The sequence below is a fragment of the Rattus rattus genome, chromosome 4, assembly GCF_011064425.1.
Source record: "Rattus rattus isolate New Zealand chromosome 4, Rrattus_CSIRO_v1, whole genome shotgun sequence".
Lineage (NCBI taxonomy): Eukaryota > Metazoa > Chordata > Mammalia > Rodentia > Muridae > Rattus > Rattus rattus.
This window is the reverse complement of record NC_046157.1, coordinates 108,609,362-108,634,812: the sequence shown is the minus strand read 5'-3', so window position 1 is coordinate 108,634,812 and position 25,451 is coordinate 108,609,362. Positions and strand designations below refer to the sequence as shown.

At 38.4% G+C, this 25,451-nt stretch overlaps 1 protein-coding gene across 2 annotated transcripts in view; it reads right to left on the bottom strand.

Annotated features, from left to right (window-relative positions):
* Positions 1 to 25,451, bottom strand: part of Khdrbs2 (KH RNA binding domain containing, signal transduction associated 2) — a 449,495-nt gene that overhangs the window by 353,907 nt on the left and 70,137 nt on the right. For both annotated transcript variants that reach the window (XM_032900880.1, XM_032900881.1), the window contains exon 2: positions 24,585 to 24,712. In XM_032900880.1, the coding sequence (XP_032756771.1) occupies positions 24,585 to 24,712 (128 nt within the window). The remainder of the gene's footprint in view (positions 1 to 24,584; positions 24,713 to 25,451) is intronic.

The window sequence follows — 25,451 nt, the reverse complement described above, 5'->3', positions numbered from 1 at the left end:
CTCAACCAATAGAAAACATTTACCTCCCAAAATCCCACCTTACTTCCCAAGGTTCATGTAGTCCCTGTCCACATTGAAAAAAAAAAAAGAACACAGAATACTTCACCAAGGATCTTCTGAGCCTGGCTGTTTTTACTGAGCTATAACACTTGGGGAAAGACTCCATCCCTGGAAGCATTCATCCTTGGACCTCTGGCCGAGCACGACTGGCCATGCTTCAGGCACTCACAGAGGCTTGCCTCAGAGCGCAGCAGCACTCCTCCTCACCACCCCAACCCCAATGTAACTACCTGACTGGGTCCCTCCACTGGCCTGAAACTCTTTACTACCTTTATAAGAGCTTTCACACTATTTGGGCATTCCTGGCCACAACTGGAGTTCTGCAGACCCTATTAGTCCTGGGCTCTGCTTCCTCCCTCCTCAACTGGTAGGCAGTGGTATCTCACTCTCTGGAGGGAGGGAGAAACAGATTGTGGACCCCCCTCCCGTTCCAGATTTTACTCAGTCTTCTCCAAGGTGGTGTCCACATGCTGTCCAGACACACTGAGAGGAGAAGCGGAACCAGAATCACACTTCTTTATACCATGCAAATCAGGGTTAATTGGAATTAGCTGTAGTAACCTCTATGCCAGCTCTTTATCTGTAGTTGTTGCTAGGAATGATGCTCACACAATATCGTCAAGCATGCCAGACAAGCATTCTCCCTCTCATCCTGTCCTAGCTTGTTTTCATTTTTCTTTGAATTTTGATGTAATATCTAATTGAAATCAATCTACAACCCAGCATGTTCAACCTTCTCGCTATAACCTCCAGAGCACTGTGTCAGAAGGCCCATTCCCCAAATTTTTATCCATTCAATGAAGCTATAATGAACATTCCTTTATGCAATTTTATGAATTTCACATTTGAAATTTTTATTCTTAATTATGATGTTCACTGCTTCCCTAATGAGGTTATGGAAGTATATTTTTTATATATCATAGATTTGTTGTTTATACGTGCAAGCTGATGAACTGGTGAATACATGTAACAGTCTTAGCGTTATTGAAACTGGGCAGTCAATCTTTCCTAGGCTAATGCTACTCTTTTCTGCTTCCACCTCCTACCATGATGGGACTATTAGTGTACACCTGAATCTAGGTTCCCCCATTCTCTTTACCCCACCATTCCCCTTCACATTCTTCTAATTAGAATATGACTCATTTCAAAGCCATTTATTTCATTAAGAACACACTTAGTCATTTATTGGGCAAAATAACAATGAGCACAGACTAGGTACTTTAGCCAACAAAATATAGTTTCCAGTAGGTCCAGAGGCTAGAATTTCACAACAAATTCCATTCTACTCTAAGAGTAGCATAGATTTTTTTAAAATCAATAATATTCTTACCATTGAAGTAGTTATTCAGTTAAAGTAATGTTTGGTTGTTGTAATGATGGGGTTCACAGTTCAGTAAATAAATACATTGTTCAAGGCATTGCGTGGTATTCCTTTGTCACTCCAAGTGATATATTTGCAGTGTATCAGACACTCACCGATAACTGCAGAAGCACATGCAGTGGCTGGACTGGCAGGGTCACAAATGTTATTTTGCATGTCAACGTCGATTAAAAATAAAGATACCTTTAACTTCAATAACTACTGGGGTTATGAAGTGGGATAACACAGTATATTCTAGAATAGTATGAGTAGATTGCCGTTTGTAAGCAGGTGAGGGCAGGTGAAAGACAAGGCTCGAGCCTGTGTGGACAGTAGAAGGGAGAGGGGGCTGAGAGCTTTTGAGAGGTGGGAGAGATAGGAGAGAGGAAAAGGAAGGAAGATGGAGGGAGAGAAGGATGACCCAGATCTGTGTGACTTTAAATAGCCCCAGGTAGTTATGATATCTCATAAGGGATGGATTATTACAGGACAATTTGTCTTATCTAGGTGGGCAGTTCACACCAATATCAATTGGCTCTGAATTTATTGTGTGGACATTTTGTGTGTTGAGAATTTACTGATATAAATCTGATTGGTAAATTACAAGCCACTAGAGTTTTGATTTTCCTGGGTTATAGGGATTTGTGACAGCTAATCGTGGAATAGGCAGTCGCTGCAACACGGGGCTAGCTATGGAGACAGCGAGACCACTGGGGTCAGAGAGTAGGTGGCACTAGTGTGGGATGGTGCTTTCTCTTTCACAGTTTAATGCAAGAACTACGAAATGAAAGTACTCTGTACAAAGATGGTTAGGTTAACTGAAGAGGAACAAATCAATGTCACAAAGTAGCTAGAAAGGGGGAGCTAAGACATTAGGTTAAAGATCAGTAAATTGTGGAAGGTTACAGTTAACAAATAGAGAAAAGAGGAACAAGAAAGAAAACCAGCAACATGAGCTGCACAGGAGAAGATTTAAATATAAATATGCAATGGAATGGGTGGAGAAACCCACAGGACAGTCATTATGAAGTACTTATAAGAGTGAATGCTAATAATGTGAAAGTGAAAATTAACAGGAGTACAAAGACTAAGTATGAACAGAAATCATATTGAAACATTTTGTGTGATTCAGTTACTCTTTCAAACAAGTGAATTCCAATTCTCTTCTTTCGTGATGTTCATGGAGCAAAATGTATTGATAGGGGAGATGAACCAGATGAACTGGGGGCTTTTATCATATTCCACCACAGATGGTCTTCCATCGACCCTAGAGCTCACTGGTGCACCAGTCAGACTGGTTTATGATCTCCATGGTTTCACCCTGTCTCTCCTCCCACTCTCAGCTCTAAGGTTACAGATATGTGACGTGGTACCTAAACTTTTACAAAGGTATTAGTGATCCAAGTGAGGGTATCCGTGTTTGTGATAGTACAAACTGAGCCATGTCCTATGCTCTACAAAATAACACTAAAATATCAACAGGCACAATCACATGCAGGTGGAAAACAAAATATATTTGAAAAGAAGCTATCCATATAGGATCGTCTACTCTGGCACAGGAGTTCTGAGCTGCACTTAGTGAATGAGGCAAGAACAATTCTCACCGTGGGAGGTGGCTTTTTATGTTGAGGTGTGTTTGCATTTAATTATCCAGATCTCTTAGCTTTAATAATGCTTACACTTCAAGACACACAAGATGACATTCACATGTCCGTGTGAACTTTTATTCAAGTCTTCTGAGGGCATTCCATTCATAAACTCAATATTTAAGTATCTACTAGTTAATCTGTGTATGAAACAAATAAGCCAAGAAGTTTGGTTGTGTGCAGACATAGCATAAATCGACCTGGAATGATCAATCTTAATGATTTAAAGACTGGAGACCATCCAAACTGAAGCAAGCAAAATTTCCCTGCTACATCTTTCTCACAAATGTCTTACTAAGTGGATTTTCTTCAAATCTGTCACATACCAGTAAAGGTGTTTCATAAGCTAGTATTGTTTTATAAATAGCATTATGGTATCTCGCAAAGCGAGAGAGGCTGAATCACAAGTCACTAGTCATGGTCTTGGCCTTGCTTAGTTTTCTCTTCTTCCAGTCTTCAAGATATTTTTCTCTCAAAACAGGTGATTGCTGTGACCCTTTACAGATGCTTTCATAGATGTAGTGACTAAGGACGTTCCATTAGTAACAGCATGTCATGAGAGGGGTAGGGTATCATGAAGAATTCAAGATAATTCTAAAGAAGCCAGGGATCTCAAGCATTTGTGTGTGCCTAGGAATCATATGAATGTGCAGGGTCTGCAGAGCGTGATGAAGGCCATCATTAGGGCCACTCACAAGTCACTATAAAGAAAGACTGTAAGTATACAGATACTGATAGCATTTCTTCTCTTTCCACTAAAGGTTTCGTCATCATCTTTGGCATCTCTTTCAGGAAACACTGAATACATCATTTATTTAAGCCCTAAGCAATCAGCATATGCAGGGTGGATAAACACAAAGAGTCCCCTATCACCTACTCTCAAGTAGGAGCAAACACACAAGGACAGATATCCCCCACAGGTCACAGAATAGCAAGTCATTACAGTGCACAAAGCAGACAGATAAATGTTAACTATGAAATGTCGGTTTGGATGATATTCCGGTAATGCTTAAAGAGTAGATTCACTTCCAGGATTGACTGGAAATTAATAAATAGTTATGACAACTGGATTATCTTTAGTCCCATTTTAATGGATTGTAATCAATAGACAAAGTAAAACTCACATTTTCATTTTATTTAATGTTGGTTTTTTCTGGCCATAAAGCAAACCCTAATTTTGAGTATTTATCAATAAAGAGAACAGGGCTTATTATATAGACACTAGTTACTGATTACCTACTTTTCCATTGACCTTTCTTTGTGTGGAACTGTGCTCCACGCCAAGAGTACGGTGTTAAGAATCTATTTGAAGGTCAAGAAATCTATGAGTCTTAGAGAAAAGCACAATTGCTTAAAACAGTAGGTATTATGTGACAGCATCCTGGACGCATGCACAGGTTCCATCATGATCACAAATATAAGACCAAGATGAGAAGAGAAAAAGTACGATTAAAAGGACACAAATTTTGTTGTTGTTGTTTACAGGTTCTGTTTATTATGAATACACAGCAGTGAATGTGGTTGAGCAAGTGCCTCTGGGGTGGGATGAGGCAGCTCTTCTAGGCAGCTCAGTTGATCTGAGCCCTCCTTTCTATTTTTTTATTGAGTATTTTTTATTTATTTACATGTCAAATGTTATCCCCTTTCCCGGTTTGCCATCCATAAACTCCCCATCCCATCTCCCTCCCCTTCTTCTATTAGGGCATCCCTCTACCTATCTACCCACCTGCCCGCTCTGACATTCCCCTACACTGGGGGGTTGAGGACACAAGCTTCTGTTAGGCATTAAAGAGCTGTAACACAGAGACCTCAGTATATACCTGCATCTCCTTACAGCATCCTCATGTTGCAACTCTGTTTTCTTCCTATACCTTCTCTTTTACCTAGGAATTCCCAAATGTCCTTCAGGCCCTCCGAGCAGTACTTCTTTATTCTAATCTAGGGCACAGGTGACCTTCCATGCTGCATAACGCCCCACACAGTATACCTTTTGGCGTTCTCTTCCAGTTTTCTCCTGACCTGCTTATCTGGTCCTTTACCGAGCTACATAGGAGCAGCAGGAGCAAGAATTCCTATAGGATTCTGGCCTCCCACGATCTAGTGCACTACAGCTCAGAAGTAATTTTCTCAGCACTCGTTCATTACATACTTGAGCTATGGAGAATAAATCTGACTAGCTGACATAATACAAGTAAAGCACATTTTAGGAATGGTCAGCAACATTCCATTCAAGAATGATACAGTGCTTAGAAATATATACTGGGGATGTCTCAGGTCGGAGAGAACAAAACCCTTCCAGGTTCAGCAACAGTGTAGTCAAGAGAACTTGGACCCACATCAGGACAGCCATAGGCTGACTAAGTTGGGTTTTGTCTTTTTACATCTCGGAGTATTAGCAGTTGGAAGCAAGCCAATAACAGATCACAGAAGAATTCTAATATTCCCTATGTGACTTGCAAGTTAGGCATCTACCTTTATTTATTTTAACCTATAGTAAAAATAGATCAGCATTAGATTAGTCTTAGAAAGTAACTGAACCAGAGCAAATATTAAATTCTGTCCATCTGCTTGGATTAGATTCATTCACTACTATACTCCAGTTCTACTATTATGGAGAACAAATGTTTCTTTTAGTAATAGCCCTGAAAGTGTTTGTGTTGCCGCCATATGTGTGCTGGTGTTTAAGGAAATGATGCTTAGGAAGTAAAGGTGCCAAAACAGAACAAATTTTCAATACTGTACATTGAAGATTTGCTCATTGTGAGTAGAATATATTTGGTATATTTAGTTTAATTTTTAAATGAAATAAAGGACATTTTAATTTCAAAATTGTTCTTTATTCTTAGGAATGTTATACAAATATATAATGGATTCCAAAAACTACACCCTGTTTTCCTCCTCCAAGTCACCCTCCATTTCCTCAATATGCCACCTTCCCAACTTCATGTTTTCTTTTCCATGAGCATATAGACAACACTAATTGAATTTAGTAAGGTGTTCAAAACAAAAACACTTTTCTGCTGGTGCTAGTCCCCTTTATCTTAGAGCTCACTAGTGACTACCTACATAGGGAGAGGAGTACCCTTCATCTGTCTCTGTAACTTTTCAGTGGCCCATTAGCAAATTTGTTATAGCAGCAAGAAGAGACACAGAAATATTTAAGAACTTTGACCTTCGATCCTCAAATTCTATTTTGGACAGAGCCTAGTGAAACCTGGCAAATGTGTAAAGAATTTCCCTTAGCCTCCTTGTTCTTCATGTCTCTGACTTGGATAAAATAACTAATTATACTAGAATTTACGTCTTATATTGTCAGAAGACATTAGTGCTCTAAACTTTTCCTAGCGTAAAACAAAACCTGGACTGACAAACTGTCCTTTTCCATGCCTCCCAATCATTGGCGGAAATTGTTCCACTCTTGAAATGTTCCTTTAAAACTACATTAAACATTGGAGTTCATGTTCTATACAAGATTTTGTTCTTCACTGATGAATCAGACTTTCTCTCTTCCTTCCTTCTTTCTTTCTTTCTTTCTTTTTAGAATAATTGTTTCTTTTTTAAATAATACAAATTCTTTATTTAACAGTTGCTGATCATCCCTAGGGCTAAGTTGTAGGTTTCTAGGATGCAGCAGCAAGGTCAACACAACCTCAGAGCCTCTCTTTTCACTCTACAAGGGTGAGCCCATCACCCCCCTCCAAAGGGGCCTTTGATGTTTCTGATGATGAAGCAGCTAGAGTCATCCATAAATTCCACACACACCTGCATGCACTGTTCCTACGGAGCAGTCTTGCACAGCATTTTGGTTACCCTAGCCAGCTTGAGGAGCTGCACATGACTCACGTCTATGATGGTGGCAAAGTGGCAGAGAGCAGGAATTTCTTTTGAAATTAATCTTAAGAAAACATGCCTAAAGTCAGAGAAACTGTAATTTAATCTTCTCCAGATCTAGATTGTATAAGAAGGACGATCTAAGTTAACAGTTACAGATTAACTAAATAGATGTGGAAGAAAGAAGAAGCAGGGTGCTGATCGTTGGACCATTAGTTAAAATCGTTGTCAACACCAAAATAAGAAAACAAAAAAGATACATGTTCATGTAATTCCAGGCAGTGCAACACAATTGAAGAGTGCCAGATAGAGCATCCTAATACATGACTAACAACAGTATATATTTCAAATAAATACTCTATGTAGCACATGAGTATAAAGGCGATATCTTAAATCGTAGTTTTATGTAACAGAAATCAGCCATAGGAGTAGGATGTTTTCTAAAGTGATAAAGTATATGTAACAGTGTATTTATAGAACAGCCAATATATTAAAATCTCAAAAACAGTAGTAGCAAAACTAGCCAAATCAGTAAATGGACATGTGTCTAGGACTGTCCAGATATTCGATGAGGAAGGGCAAATAAGTAAAAGCTGAATAAAGAAATGCCCAACATCCTTAGTTCTCATGGCAGTGCAAACCAAACTGAACTGAGATTACACCTCAACCCAGATGAAATGTTTATCATCAAAATGTAATAAAAATACTATTTCAGATATGGGGAAATGAATCAAAAGATTAATTGCATAAATGAAAAAATAGTCTAGGAACTACAGAAATAATACTGGGTCCTACTAAATATTAAAAAGAAGACAACCATATAATCCAGAAATGTATCTACCATGCATACCCCTGAAGGAGAACAAGCAAGCTTATTAAGAGATACAATATTTCTGTGGCTACAGAGGTATCCTTTGTATTTGTCAAGCTATGGTACCAGTCAAGGTGTTTGTCCACTGATGAATAGATAAGGTGAATGTGCATAATGGAATATTGTCCAACCATAAAAAAATACTGTATCATTTGTGAGAAAGTGGGTAGAAGTAGAGATCATCTTATCTGTCTATCCATCTGCCTGTTAATTTATTGTTTGTGAAAATAAGACTGACCTACGACAGATATTCTTTCATACATGAAGCCTAGAACAAAGATAAATATGGCAGAAAAGTCCAGGGGGGGTGATTACAGGCAAGAGGAAAAGGGCAAGGGAGAGAAATATAATACAGATAAATAGGGTCAAATCTGTATTATAGATGTATACAATTGTAATAGGACCTGTAACATTCTACAAATAATATATGCTGAAATTTTATTTAAAAAATGAAGGGGTAGAATTTTCACTGAAGATTCTAAAATGTGATTACTAGCAATTACAATAAGAAATCCATATTCGAATCTTAGCTTGACTACATGTTTCTCTATGGTTCACTTATGCCTCTGCCACCTGCTTGCCCTAGGGAGATGATTGACATAGATTGGTATAGGCTGCTCTGTGGCTGTCACTCATAAAATTATGACTCTTAGAAATGACTGAGTTGGAATGTGTTCATGACAAGTATCCCCAGGGAGCATAACTAAGCCCAGAAATAAACAGATTAATATCTCTCACCTGTTACTAGTGCTCCAACAGCATACATTTGGATTCCATGTACACACCAGAGTGAAGGCAGAACCTTGCATCAACTGGTGGCGTTAAGGTTTTGGTGAAGGTGAGGATTCCTGCTGATTATATATGCAAATCATGGTTTGAGGGGAAACACTAGACTGTGAAACTATATTCCATAGCTTGCTCAAAGGATGAATATTAAACTACACAATTTAAGGCCATATCTCAAGGATTAGTTTCCTTCTCTTCCAAACTTAAGTTCATTACCATAAAGTATGAATGAATTGAGCATCGGGGAAATAACCTGCTATAAACTGCTTCATTTAAATGGAACATGCTGCAGAGTCAAAATCCAAATCTAAGTTTTGTTGTATAATCCTAACCCTGAGCAAGTAATGAAATTCCTGAACTTTTATTATAAACTAAAATTGGTTAATACAATACAAAATAGAACTGCATTCTTGGGAGTTCACACATGATCCATGGCAGATAGAAAATGGTTCCTTTATTTTCCATTTCATGCTGATAAATGCGTGCCCTTGAAAATATCAGGTTTTGGCTTTGCATTGTAGTTTTTAAAGCACAGAGAAACAAAAAATCGGTGCATCAACTTTAAAAGGAAATTAAATGGTTGTGATGGGTTTTATATACTTGGCCCAGGGAGTGGCACTATTAGGGAGTTTGGTCATGTTGGAGTAGGTGTGTCACTATGGGGCTTAAGACCCTCACTCACCCTTGCTGCCTGGAAGTCAGATTTCCACCAGCAGCAGCCTTCAGATGAAGATGCAGAACTCTCAGCTCTGCCTGCATCCTGCCTGCCTGGATGCTGCCCTGCTCCTGCCTTGATGATGATGGACTGAACCTATGAAGCTGCAAGCCAGCCCCAATTAAATGTTGTCCTAACAAGAATTGCCTTGGTCATGGTGCCTCTTCACACCGGTAAGACCCTAACTGAGAAAATGGTATATTACTCTATCCGGGAAGGACAGTGCTTCTCCTAAATTCCATAGCTTATCTATGACAAAGCCCACTGTCAGTTGTGGGCTGCTTCTTTTTTAATTGTTATTCAGTAGAGTCACACAGCCCTTCCCCAACAGCAAGGCTATTGGCATTCTACTTGGTTATCATCTGGAGTTTGATGGCATGGTCCTATTGCCAAAGATGCCACTGGCTTGAATAAAAAAAAAAAAAACATGGAGAAATCAATCTGGTATGGATATGGAAGCCTTGTCCTTACTGGCTAGCTTTCACAATTCTTGATGTTTCTATCTGTGCTTCTAGAGGATCAACATCTTCAACAATCTTCCCGGTTGGGAATCCTGCAAGCTACAATAACAGGCCTAGCAAGACAGGAAAACTCGTGTGATAGCACAAATGCTACAGTGGTGACCAGCATTTCCTAAGTAACTTTAAATCCTGCTCAAAAGCATGGAACCTTTACTTAGGACCCCAAACTGAGCAAAACACTGTAACTGGCTAGGACCTAAGCTCTAGGATAGAACTTCATATTCTTTTTCTGCTAAATGGACACATTATTAAAATCGCTCCTCATTTCTTATTATCCTACCAACTAATGAGTTCATCTTTCAACTGAGGAATTTCTTTGGGTGGTAGATAGAGATTAATACAGAGGCCTACCACTAGTAAGTTTGCAGAGAAAAGGAGACTGTGGAATTCTCATCTCTAAATGAAACATTTATGTCACACACTAAGTATCAGGGATCATCATGGAAAATGGGACTGAAACATTACAAGAGCTGGAAGTAGTTAACATTTGCAGTAAAACAGTATTGAGTGAGCATGGCAAAGCCTGGAACATACACAAAGCCTGTGACTACATACACAAAAACTGTGAAAAATCAAGGTGACAAAATGTCCTGGGCAGGAACTCAATAAAGATTCATGTGGTTACTGATGTCTTCTGGTTGAGGAATGTTTTTTGAGAATGTTGGTCTCTGCAAAATAGATATCGCACATGTTCCTACACCCAAGCACATACAAGAAGGTATGAAGTGGACACAAGAGGGTTAAGAACAAAGCAAAATATGTGATATTTTTAGAATAAAGTTGTAATAAGAATTGCAGAGACTCACAGGGGAAGGAATGAAGTTTGGGTATTGACGGACACTGTATGCATGCAATGAAGTCTCAAATAATAAAAGCTGTTTCTGTTTGCTGATTTTTGCCAAAGCAGATGGAAAGATCGAGTGATCGATGCCTTTGCTTGTGGACCTTGGTATGTTACATATAACTGAGCAGGGACAGAGAGAGTTACAGTCACGAGTATCGTGCTTGCTTTTTGAAAAGTTTCTGGTGTAAAGTATGGTCGTTATGTTGAATCAAGAATACCGTCTAGGGCTGGAGAGATGGCTCAGCGGTTAAGAGCCCCAACTGCTCTTCCAGAGGTCCTGAGTTCAATTCCCAGCAACCACATGGTGGCTCACAACGATTTGTAAAGAGATCCGATGCCCTCTTCTGGTGTATTTGAAGACAGCTACAGTGTACTTATATATAATAAATGAATAAATCTTAAAAAAAATACCTTCTAAAGAAAATTCTTTGCTGCCCTTTTCCAGTTCATCATTTCAGATGTTATCTAAGGTTCCATGATGTGACTTTAAAGGCAGCATCCACCTATTTCTGTGACACTCCCCAACCCCCCCCCACACACACACACTTGGCTACTGGAAATCACAAAACAGGTATTCCCTGTAGTTTTTGGCTACAAAGGCTCTATGGAGTTGGTTTAGTTTTTCATTGATTCTGACTTTAAAAAGTCTTTGGGTACATCATCTTGTTATGAAAGATGCCAATGGTCTCTCCTAAGAAGAAACAAAAGGGTGGGAAGAAAAGCAGGACCATAAGGGGTCACAGTGTGACCCTGGGTGTGAGCCTATCAGAGAAGTATTTGTAGACAGTGCAGACTCAGGTTGAGCTGAGTAGGAGGAGCAAGCAGGGATAGAAAGGGGATGGATCTGAGTACCTCGAGTTGCAGTCAGTACACTAAATTGAAGATGTCAACTCAATTAAGCTACACAAAAATGGAGGTGAGAGAGGTGAGGGAGTGATGGCTGAAAGTACTAATCAGGAAATAATCAGCAAATCCTGACAATAAGGATCGTGTCAGGAAATGATATGGCCATTGTCAGTGTGAGGAACCTAGACCAAGGCCAAAAAGCCAATGCCTTTTCTCTTTGTAAGTTAAGGTATTACCTTGGCTCTGCCTAACCCTGCCCAGACACAAACAGAAAAGCAGGAGCTATTGAATTCTCCCCATCCAGAACCTACCACTTTTCTTTGAAGTGTCAGCCCTATTCAGACTATCAAAAATGATACTCTTCACTTTGAATCTTTAAAAATTCACAGTAAATATTATTCCCAGATATGTCTTTGTTATTTACAAAAATATAGAAGTTCAAATAAGTCATTAGAAAGGAGGATGGAAATGGGGTAAAAATAAAGGCAAAATGTCTCCATAATTTTTCCATTTCCCTGAACATTTGAATATTATATCCTCAATGCTGGCAACGATTCTCTTCAAAATTTCAGAGTACCTAATAGGCTCATTCTTCCTGACACATGTGAAATAGAATTACAGCACTTTTTCTGTTAAAAAAAAAACATTTGGCAGCAGAATTTTGTATGATAATTCAATGTCTTCCTCATACAGTTTCCAAAGTGCAGGAAAAACAATTCTAGATATGCTGAAAAATAAATAAAGGGTGGAGGGGTCTCCCCTTTTCTTAGACAATAAGAAAGGCATCATCACAACTTATGCGACTTTCTCTTTACTTTGCATGCCAAACATTAATCTATTAATGTTCAGCCTCAGTCTTTGAGTCCCTCTGACCTACCCACTCTCTGCTATCTCTTCCCAGCCCTGTCTCTCCTTTTTACTCTCCTTTTCTTTTCTTGTCTGACTCTATCAAATGATGACCTTACTTTATAATATCATTTCTTTTTCATAACTTAGCTCTACATTTTATGAAAAATTGTTTAAAAAATTGGTTTGAGTTTTTTATATGAGTTAATACATTCCCCATTTTTTATGTATCCATCATAATATAGGACGTATGAGGAAGACTACTTAATATTCTTCAGAATTCCATCTTTTTACATTTGTAACTATGAGATGAATGCCAAATGTCTAATCTAGATCTAATAAATATCTCTCAAGTGACTGAGTGAATTAATCGAAATTAATATTCTGAAGGATGATGTACAGGCTATGAAAGCTCTTTTGTAAAAGGTCAAATAATGCTCAATATACTGTACTTAGTAAAAATGGGTGATTAAGTAATAAAGCCATAATGCAATATTCAATGATAAGTTGAAAGTGATTCCTGAGTTAACCTTTTAACTTAATTTTAAACAGGAAATTTGATGAGGTAACATAATTGATAAGAGAGGCATGAGAGTCAAGTAAATTTTCCACTAGAATTATTTTATACTCATAGGCGGACTACGGTGTGATTAGAGCAGCTGCTGGGAGGTGACAGTGGTATTAGCAGTTAGGGTCTCCTTCTGGGTATTTGTGGTGACTGCTCCATGGTGGCAGGATTGCAGAAATTCTACAAGATGAGGGATGATCCAGGGACGCATATTCTAGCTTAGTTTCATAAAACCTGTGTTTACACTAGGAAGTGTATCCCAGGACAACAGATTTGCTTCTGTGTTGTCCACAAATATTTTATGCTTAGATACTTCTACAAAACTGAAATAAAAGACAGACAAGCATGAGGACAACATGCCGTCTTGCTACATGAGATGGGGACTTACAGGCAGCAAATAAGAAAAGTATAAAGTGTGCTGAAAGGAGAAGCACACTGTGGAAAAATAAAAGGTGGGGAACGTTACAGTGACTGTGAGTATGAGGGCAGGGTCCCACAGAGGCTTCTGTATCAACTGGGGAGTTTATTCATTTTTTCCGCAAGCAAAATGGAGATTTTCTGTATAATCTTAAATTAATTCTCTGAGACATTATTGAAAGGTACGATATGGGGGCTGGGGACTTAGCTCAGTGGTAGAGCGCTTACCTAGGAAGCGCAAGGCCCTGGGTTCGGTCCCCAGCTCCGGAAAAAAGAACCAAAAAAAAAAAAAAAAAAAAGAAAGGTACGATATGATCTGACCTGTATCTTATGGGTTGTGCTTCTGGGTCTGCTATGTAGGTTTTGGAAGGGCTACTGTAGGAATAAGAAGAGTCAAGAGGCTCCTGCCATTATAAACTTGGGAGAAATTGATGGAAGGTAAAGGACAAGGTAAAGGAAGCAGCTGGTCCTGTTGTCTCAACTCATTGAAATTTGCAAAGGTGCACATAAAAATTTTATTTATTCACGTCTATAATTCAGTGGAACTAAAGACTTCTATAATGGTATGAATATGTTAATGATTGGGTTCTATGATGCTATTACTCTGTATAGATTATATTTAATCATTAAATAACCACTCTCCCCCATTCCCCAAGTATCTTCAATTAACTGAATTGGAAAATAGAGTTACGACTCTTACAATAATAAGTCTTGACCTGCCAGTATTAACTTATCATCACTAAGATGTTATGTTCAGTTCTTCATAGATCTTAAGATTATTGTCTCCTAGCTCTTGGTTTAGCCTGAAAGGTTTTCTTAAATATTCTTACAGTGAAGCTATATTGGAAATAATCTCCCCTTGTGTTTGGTTATCAGGAGCTGCCTTAATTTCTCCACTAATTCTGAGTAAAAAAATCTGCTTACTTTAAATGTTCTTAGCATGCTCGTTTAACACTGTTTGCTTTGGTTTTTGTTTTTTTATGTTGTTTTAAGACTTTGGAGATAGAAAACCACAGAAAGAATGGAAACAGGCGATCTTGGGAGGAAGGAGGTTGGGAGGACCCTCTAGAATGTACCAGAGACCTGGGAAGTGAGAGACTCTCAGGATTCAAAGGTGGGCACTGTAGATGAAATGCCCTACAGTGAGGAGAGGGAACTTGGTGCACCCACCTCCAGCAGAAACACAGGGCGTCAAGGAGGGATAGGGTTGTCATTCCACAGTCAACGCTCTGACCCATAATTCTTCCTGTTTGAAAGAATTGCAGGGATGGAAATGGAGAAGAGCCTGAGGAAAAGAAGGTTTGGTGACCAGCCAAAAGTGGAATCCAGCTCAAGGGAAGGCTGAAGACCTGACACCATTACTGAGGCTATGGGGCACTCACAAAAAGGGTCCTATCATGACTGCCCTCCAAAAGACCCAACAAGCAGCTGAAAGAATCAGATGCAGATATGTGCACTCAATCAATGAACAGAAGCTGCTGACCCCTTTGTTGAATTAGGGAAAAGCTAGAGAAAGCTGAGGAGGGTGACCCTATAGGAGGACCAGCAGTCTCAATTAACCTGTATGCCCAAGTTCACTCAGATACTGGATCACCAACCAGGCTGCACAGCTGAGATGAGGCTCCCAGCACATACACAGCAGAGGACTCCTGGGTCTGGGTTCAGTCAGAGAGGATGCACCTATCCCTCAAGAAACTGGAGACTCCAGGAAGTTTAGAGGTCTGGTGGGGTGAGGTCATCCTCATGAAGATGGGGTTTGTAGAAAGGTATTGAATGTGGACTGGGAGGGGAATAAAATCTGGCATATAAAATTGAAAAAAAAGAAAAAGAAAAAAAGAAGATAGAAAACCCAGTATCCTATGATTTACAATGTTACATGAGAATTCTGCAGGGAATCTTCCTTTTCTACTGATTATTAATCTGTCTGTCTGTAACGCATCTGTAAGTGTATGAGTTTATCTCCCCTAAAGGTTCTAGTTTCTTCTTGAACATTTATTTAGTGTCTTTTGTCAGATTCTGGAAGTTTCCCAATATTATCTCATCATGTACCCTCTGTGTTCACACCTTTTCTCTGGGGTTATAATGTGACTTTCCCTGCTAATGCTATACTATAAATCCCTTAGGCTCATCTCACTTTTCTTGGGGCCTTTAGACTCCATAGTTGCTATAGTCCTATCTTCGTATCTGTTGACTGTTTCTTCTGTTTATGTTTTTCCTTAAATTGCTGTTAATAATTTTCAAAAAGTTGTTAAAATTTCTGCTGTAGTATTCCAGCTTGCTTTCCTTTAGGATCTTTTGTGATGCCACTAATTGTTCGCACATTGTATTTTTTGCTCATGCTCTACAAGTAACTTCAAGGCAGCTATTTTAAACTCTCTGCTTAGAGGATAAACCACCAGGTTATTTTCATCAACACTTTTTACTGATTTCTATTTTTTCCTTTGAATAGGCTATGCTATCTTTCCTTCATTTCACACATACAAACACACAATATGCACACATACATACTTGTGTGGGTTTTTGTGTTGGTTTTTGTGATATATGTGTATGTGTGTGTGTGTGTGTATGTGTATGTATATGTGTATGTGTATGTGTTATGTATGTAATGTGCTTGTCTTAGAGGTAACTGTTAGGAATTGGTTTTAATGCTTTGTCTTACTTCAGATCCCATAGCTGTGCTTCCAGATCTGAGGGTCCGTGGCCCCATCTGGCTTTGGCTGAAAATAAGGAATTGCTGTACAGTCAATGGTTGGGCAGAGAGACAGAGGAGGTAGGACCTCCAGATTGTGCAAGGCAGGGGGCCAAGAAATAGAGGAGAGAGTAGAATCGCCATGATTCAGAGGGAGAAGGATCAGATTTAAGAACTGCAAAAGAAATTTCATCTAGCAATGTAGGTTGAAAGGAAAAGCAGTTCTATTGGGGTAGTGGGGGCTTCACAGAAGGTAACAGGGCAGCAAAGATAAAACATAGATTTAGAAAGTGTTAGGCTAGGAATGCCAGAGGAAAGTGTATGCTAGTTACAGGGAGGTTTAGAAATGCTTAGACACTGAGCTAGCTAAGTGAATATCAAAATTAGCCAGTGTTTATGTTGTGTGTGTGTGTGTGTGTGTGTGTGTGTGTGAGAGAGAGAGAGAGAGAGAGAGAGAGAGAGAGAGAGAGAGAGAGATTCACCTCTACAAATAACAAGATAGGAACTCTAGAAATCAGATATCTTTCCTAAGTATTCTCTGTTCTGGTTTGGTTGTTTCTTTGCTTGTTTGTAAAGGCAAGCTACTTCTCTGCCCACCAAGATGTAAAATAAAAGTTCGTCTCAAGTACTTTCAGAATCTTTCTTTTCCCTGGGCCTTCATGTTCAGTTTCTAATTTCCTGTTAAACATTTGGTTTTTAATGTCTTAATCTTTAATGGTTTGTACTCATCCAAAAAGAATAAATGAAAATCAGTGAAGGGAAATGTATCCTCTTATATATCCAAGAAGTCAGTATACCTGATGAGGGACAGGCTCACAATGACAGACACACTTTCAAAGACAAAGCAGCAGTCTGTCTTTCTGTCTGCTGCTTGAGATCAGGTCTGTCCTCTTCTATCTGTGCTCACGTGCAAAGCAGTCAAATGCCCAGCTAAGTGAGCAGAATCAAATGCCCAGCTAAGACAATGGGCAGCTGCTGGAAGCAGAAAAGGACTATTGTTGACAGAATTGATTATATAAGCCTTGTCTGGGAAACTGTGCTCCCTCCTCAGACTTTACTTGCACAATAGTTTCATCAGAAAATTTAAACAAACAGACAAAAAACAAACAATGATAAGACAACAAAAACAACAACAACAATGCCCAAAATCCATCACTGCAACTCTTATTAAAGGCACAGCAGTTTCCTCAGACTTCTCATTCCACTGTCCCTGGATTCTTTTGGAAGAAAAGATTACTCACCTAGAAAGGTGGACATCTAATAATTAAAAAGAAAATGAATCAAGAGAAGTTTCCTCTGTGTTGTAATGATGAAAGTGTATGGCGAGACAACTATTTCACTATTTCCTGCTATACCTAAATGACTATGGGACAAGATCAAGTTGGCAACTATTAGGAGAGAGAAGCCACAAGAGGACACCAAGTAGGTACAAAGCCTTTGATCTACAATGGTGTCTTAACTGAAAGGTGTCACAGCATTCATTCACAAAACTTATGGGAGAAACTACTATACCTTATTTAATTTAAGGGTCACCCCAGAAGATGGAACCCAAGTACCCAACGATGTTTGAAGGGCAAAGAACCAGATACTGTATAGTCAGAGACGTAGGATAAAACCAAATACTCCTGGTTTAAAAAACATAAAAATAAAGTGATTCCTAAAGATGTGCTGCTGTAGGTTCCTTATTTGGCCATCACCAGAGCAGCTTCCACAGGCAGCAAATGGGAACCAATGCAGAGACCCACAGCCAAACACCACAACCCAAAGAAGAAACCTTCGAATACTCATCCTTGAATGGGATGCTTCCAACAATTCTCTCCCATCAAGGCTCAAGGAACACTGTGGAAGAGGATCAGGAAGAGTATAAGATCCACAAGGGATGGAGGACATCGAGGAGACAAGACCCACTAAACCATCATGATCAAGACTCATATGAACTTGCAGAGACCACAGCAGTATGCACAGTGCATGCATGGGTCTGTCCCAGATCCTCTGTCTTATATATTATGGTTCCCAGTTTAGAGTTCATATGGAATCCTGAATGAGATCGTCTCTGATTCTTGTTCCTTCCCCTGGACTATTTTTCTTTTATTTGATTGTCTTCTCTAAGTCCAATGTGAGAGTTTGGTTTTATCTTTTATTTTGTTAGACTTTATTATTATCCCTTAGAAGCCTTTTCTTTTTCTATTGAGTGACAGAAAGGGAGTGGATCCAGATGTGAAGGGAGGTAGGGAGGAACTGAAGTGGGTAGAGGGGATGGGGAACCATAGCCAGAATATGTTATGTGAGAAAAGAATTGATTTTTGATAGAAGGGGCAACATTTTTTTTAGAAAATATTTAAGATGGTGAGAGCGATCAGACCTGCACAATGAAAGGGCAACAGTATTGGAAGACATAGAAAGGCCAGTAAGAGTAAAGGTCATCAAAAATGAGAAGGAGTAGACATTGTACCATTGAACATCTCTAAATTTCGTTGGAAATTAGATTAATTCAAGAAGATAATGAAGCACTCAAGCATATTGCAATATGTTTCCTCATATAAAATTTGAATGAAGGTTACATATTAGTCTTTCACCTGATATTTAAATTCAAAGGTGATAAGCCAGGGAACTGCTATGAATTAAACTAATAATTAAAACACTTATCAAATTTGCTCTGTACTTCACTGAAAGATTAATCAAGGGTTAATTCTACACCATGTTCTCCCTGCTGAGTTTACAAGTTCTCCAGTTATTTCCAGGTGCCAGTGGCATGTAGAAATACACTAAGTGCTTTCCCGATGGCAACAAAGTAAATTGAAAAATAGGAAGTAGAAAATATTGGAGAAATTAGATCAAATAAAATGTCTAGGACAACTTAGAGGATGCTGAATGTACTAAAAGAGGGGATTTTAAGGTCACTGAGAGGCTGAATTGTCCAGGTGAGGGGGAAAAGATCCACTAGAAACAAGCAATTATCCTCTTACAATAGAGACCCCATGCCTGAGTTTCTAATGTTCCCCCAAATTACCCAGAACCTTGGAAATTTTCACCTTGACATCACCAACCATACAGAGCACAGCTCTCAACATTTGTGTAGATCTAGGGTTCTTAAGTCCTATCCAGATATTTTTTTGTTGTGTTTCAACAAACAATACAATGTCTCAGTCTTCCAAGATGAAAAATTCACTTCACTGAGATGTGTATTCCAAATGAAAGTACTGCATTTTTGTAGATTTTTTATTTCTCTCATATTGCTTATTTGGCATTATCTCTAAGGTCTCGTCCTTGTATATTATGATTTCTGATATTCTGGTTTTATAAGCCTCATGTATTTTTCATTTTTCTAAAGTTTTTGTTGTTTTTCTTATGTTTTGATTTACTGGTTTCTTTTCAAAAGACAGGGAGTAAAAGAAGGTGATGAGATGGGAGAGATGAGGAGGATCTTAGAAGAGTTTGGGAGGATCAAAGAGAAATCTTGATGGGAATATATTGTACAAAAAGCTCCCTTCCATACTAATAAAAAAGCAACACCAGGACCTAGTTTATACCTGTTCCAACAGTACCCATGAGCCACGACAATAGTTTACTTGAAAGACTGAAAGATTTTAAAACTAAGAAGTGTGTGTTGAACTATGACATAAAGAACAGCTGGATTTGGAGAGGATGAGCTAATGTTGAGAATGGGCATCTTTGGACAACCTTTTCTTTGGTCCCTGTTCCACTCTTTGTACCTGTATTTCCTCCCATGAGTATTTTGCTCTACCTTCTAAGAAGGAATGAAGCATCCATAGTTGGGTCTTCCTCCTTCTTGAGCTTCATAAGATCTGTGAATTTTATCTTAGGTATTCCAAGCTTTTGGGCTAATATCCACTTATCAGTGAGTGCATAGCACGTAGGTTCTTTTGTGGTTGGGTTACCTCACTCTGGATATTTTCTGCCTAAGAATTTCATGTAGTCATTGTTTTCAATAGTTGAGTAATACCCCATTGTGTAAATGTACCACCTTTTCTGGATCCATTCCTCTGTGGTAGGACATCTAGGTTCTTTCCAGCTTCTGACTATTATAAATAAGGCTGCTATGAACATAGTGAAGCATGTGTCCTTCTTATATGTTGGAGCAACTTTTGGATGTATGCCCAGGAGTGGTATAGCTGGGTCCTCAGGTAGTACTATGTCCAATTTTCTGAGGAACCTCCAGAATGATTTTTCAGAGTGGTTGCACTAGTTTACAATCCCACCAACAATGGAAGAGTGTTCCTATTTCTCCACATCTTTGCCAGAATCTATTGTCACTTGAGATTTTGATCTTATCCATTCTGACTGGTGTGAGGTAGTATCTCAAAGTTGTTCTGAATTGCATTTCCCTGATGACTAAGGATGTTGAACATTTCTTTAGATGCTTCTCATCCATTCGATATTCCTCAGTTGAGAATATTTTTTAGCTCTGTACCCCATTTTTAATACAATTATGTGATTCTCTAGAATCTAATTTCTTGAGTTTCTTTGTATATATTATATATTAGCCCTCTATTGGATGTAGGAATGGTAAAGATCTATTGCTCAATCTATTTGTTGCCATTTTGTTCTATTGACAGAGTCATCCAGAGACTGCCTTACCTGGGGATCCATCCCATATGCAACCACCAAACACAGTCACTATTGCTGATGCCAAGAAGTGCTTTCTGATAGGAGTCAGATGAGGATGTCTCCTGAGAGGCTCTGCCAGAATCATACCACTACAGATGAGGATGCTTGCAGCTAACCATTGGACTGAACAAGGGGACCCCAATGGAGTAGTTGAGAAAAGACTGAAGGAGCTAAAGTGGCTTGCAACCCCATAGGAAGAATAACAATATCAACCAACCAGACCCCACCAGAGCTCCCAGGGACTAAGCCACCAACCAATGAGTACACATGGAGGGATCCATGACTCAAGCCATATATGTAGCAGAGGATAGCATTGTCCAGCATCAAGAGGAGGAAAAGCCCTTGATCCTGTGGTGCCTTGTTTTTCCAATGTAGGGGAATGCCAAGATATTGAGGTGGGAGTGGGTGGGTGGAAGTGGGAACATCCTCATAGAAGCAGGAGGAGGGTTGAGGGGGTATGATAGAGGGGGGGGAAATGAGAAAACATTTGAAATGTAAATACATAAAATATCCAAGAAAAATAAAATGAGAAAAGGAAAAAATGGGCATCATTTAAATGACAGAGACTAATTTCATATGAGGATTGACTACCAAAAAACAGTTGCTGGTTTTCCTTGCAAGTGCAAAGATGTATACAAGACCTATTTCTAAAACAGTAGACAGGTCCTAAAGAATAACACCTAGGTTTTCCCTAAACCTCCACACACATGTAAAGACACACAGACACACACACACACACACACACACACACACACACACACACCCTACAGAAGAAATTTGTTTGTATTTGAAATATTTTCTCTAATGTTATTGTAAACATAAAGACAATAAGAAATAATACAGTGAACCAAATCAACATCTGCCACTGTAATGCATTCTAGTGGAGAATGCCGAAGAAAAAAATACAATCTATTTTTGCAAGATTACCAACTACTCCTCTATTAAACTTGTCATCAAAATATTAAATTATTTGATAATCTGGCCTATTTTCCCCTAAATTAAATCAATGAACACAAAAGGCTAGTGCTAGATAAGTCATGATTAAAACTCTTCAACAGCATTTTATGGTTTCTATAATTTAAGATCTTAAACTTCTTTCAATTCCTTGTAGTATTCAACTAAGTCAGCAAATTAGCCAGAGGTTGGAGACTAATTGAAACAAAATCTATGTGGAAAAGGTCATGTAGTAAAGTCATGATAAGGTCATTTCCCCCAAGAATTTCCACACTTTTTACTGCTCTTTGTTTGAAAGGACCAGGCCATCAACACACTAATTACTGGTGCAAACAGAGAGCAAGCATCAAGGAGAGAGTCCCAGACAGCATTGTATAAAATAGGTCATCCTGGAAAGCACATCCATGAAGGATGTGTCAGGTTTTCATATACACGATTAAATTCTACATCTATGTCACTGCTCAGTGTTTCATGCTATCACAGACAGCATGCTAACTAAGCTCATGAATGAACAACAGACAGCTAAAGTTCAATAATCAAAATGGAAATTCTCTGATATTCTGTGAGAGGTGTCAATACAGACTCTGAGAGAATCAATACTTGGTAATAAATGTGGTGCTCTTTCAAAAAGATTAGAGAAAATGATAAAACAAGGTATGATTTGAAATATGATTTTATTGTTGTATTTATAAAAACCAAAAAGATAATCATCGACAGGTGACAAAACAGGATAGGGTTAGTGTCTGTGAAGAGACACCATGACCAAGGCAACTCCTATAAAGGACAACATTTAATTGGTACTGGCTTACTAGTCCAGTCCATTATCATCATGGTGGGAAGCATGCAGCATCCAGACAGACATGGAGTAGGAGGAGCTGAGTGTCCTACATCTTGTTCCCAAGGTACTGGAGAAGACTGGCTTCCACAGAGCCCCTAGGAGGGTCTGAAAGCCCACACCCACATAGACACACTTCCTCCAACAAGGCCATTCCTACTTCAATAAGACCATTCCTACTTCAATAAGGCTATACCTCCTAATAGTGCCACTTACTCCCTGGACTAAGCATATTCAGACCACCACAGTTAGTGAGGTAACCTCTTTGACATATTACTGATTCTTTCAAGGGCTATAGAGTTCTCATCTGTATGATCAATAAATGGAATGGGTATTGACTAAAAATATTAAAAGGGTTGGCAGGATATTCACAAATTAAAAAGATGGGAAGATTTTCTGAGGCATAAGTTGTAAAAGACAATTCTATACACCACTGTCAGATAATTGAAAGTTACCAAGTGTCCACATTTTACATGAGAAGTAACACACTTAAGCATGATCAATCAAATTAAAAATTTAACTGCTCGAAAATAGAAACAAAATAGGTGCTAAGAAATCTTCATCAGTAATGAAGATCTTTTTGTAAAAAAACAATGACAAAATTCCAGTTTTCTGATCTGCAGCATAAATGTTACAAATTCTATGGAATTTAAACATTAGCCCAAACTTAAGCATTCTGATTCCAAAACATCTAAAGAAAAAGAATTTGAAAACTTTTATGGTTTGAACATCTTCAAATTAATTAGGAAATTATATAGCACACAAAAATTTGATGCTATATAACATTCCTATTTTATGTTATTATTATGAATCAATTGTGGACTCTTAACATTCAGAATTTAATGAAACACACACCTGAAAAGCCTTCGGGTCTCTGAGTGGCTTCTGTGTTGCCAACAACATTTGGCCAGAGGCTATAGAGTAGCATTTCATTGTCATACTTTCAGAAATACAGATTGACAGGTGTCATACCAAGAGACAGCATCAAGTAATGTCATATTTACTTGCATATTAAAGAAAGAACCTTCTCCTTAACAATATAGTTGGTTAATTCCTTCTTAAAAGTCAACTATATGGCTATCATAATTGATTACTATGCAACACTTCCCTTCCTACACTTTTATAAGATAGCTCAATACAATATTCACAAAAATCAAATAACATTTATGACAAAAAATTCTACCGACTATGCTTTACTACAACCGATTAGGTCTGATTTTATGAAACAAAGCCAACATGTACTTGATCCTTATGAATATCATCTGAGAGTTAAATTTTATGGCTTATGGATATAATAGCTTTTCCCATATTTCAGGTGACAGTAAACAAAGCCTTTGACTTAATTATATTTACTGTATTTTATCACAGTGAGAGGCAATTGTAAAACTATGGCATTCATTTCTGTAATCTTTGTTTATTAAGATAATTGCATGGTGCTTGCTTCCAATTCACTCATTATAACTTATATTATCAGCTTGATTTATTTTATCTATTTTTAGATTTTTAATTTACTTGCAAGAGTAGAAACACCTTTTATCCACTGAAATTTGTTAATATTGCCTATGAAACCACATCAATGAATGTTATATTATAATCAATTACTTGTAGTTACAAACATAGTTAGAAATGCACTACACTGGAAACAACACCATAATTAGTTTTAAAACTGTCTGGAGAAGACAAAAATGGTTAAAACCATGAAAGCAGTTTTAGGCTGTATTTTTGATGCTAATAATAATGGAAATAATATCAATTGCCCGGTGATTAGCTAATGTTGTACCCTTTCTGTTCACTCCAAAACCAAGAATACGTGTGTGTGTGTGTGTGTGTGTGTGTGTGTGTGTATCCCAAAAGAAAACATAATAATGCGGTATATACAATGGGACAAACTGGTGAGTCACTGTCATGCTACCTAAATGATAGAAGCATCTAATTATACTTTTCATATCCAAAATACAAATGCACAGGAATAAAAATTTCACTGGAAAATAATGCCTTTCACTGTCCTTTCCGTTTTTCTGCCTGTATCGCTGGCGTGCATTCGCACAGATTCAGATAGCAAAGCCTTCCTTGTTTAACTCCTATGAGGCAATGAAGAAAGCACCAAGGCTTTCCTCAGGTTCGGTTCCACCACACCGAGAAGGAGGGGCACGCCACATGCACTACCTTTGGATACTGTTTCACGGGGATCAATACCCTTTCCGAGAGCTTTATGTTTTTGTTGCTGATGACATCGAGATACTTCTTTTCCTCATCTTCCTTTCTTCCATCCGAGCCTTGAAATTTCTCAATTTCTGAAAGGGAAAAAGACAATCGCAAAACCGAAAGTGAGTGACAGGAAGAAACAAGCTGCCGCAATATGGTAATTGTTGGTTCTGCTGCACGCACAGTGTGAGTAGTTCTGATGAAGGTGGCAGCCGCGCCTTGCAGACAGCTATCTGAACCCCACTCCAAGGCGACCTCTGCCAACCACGAGTAACAGTAATAATAAAACAGGAAGAAAGGATGCGACGACGCACTTGGCTGCTCTGTGTACCTTCTGACTAAACAGAAGAAAACCTATCTGTGACTACTTAAAACATCTATGCGAACGGCTTTCCTCGAAACAGGGCTAGAGCAAAACATACTGTACGTTTATCATTTTTAATTGGTATAAATTTATTCCTGAAGTATATTTCATTATCATCCAGTTCTCCAAAATGTAGGTGAAGTAAATTGTATATTTTTATATTATAAACAATCTGTTAAAAGTATCATATAAAACATAAAGACTGTAACTAGTAAATGTTGAGAAAAATGGTTATTTTGCCCTTTAAGAATGTTCCAACGTGGCTATTAGAAATATAATTACAGGGGTTGGGGATTTAGCTCAGTGGTAGAGCGCTTGCCTAGCAACCGCAAGGCCCTGGGTTCGGTTCCCAGCTCCCCAAAAAAAAAGAAAAAAAAAGAAAAAAGAAAAAAGAAATATAATTACAGTTTTCTGTCATTCTTTCATTTTAATATGTTCATTAAAATGTGGATCTCTATGAATAT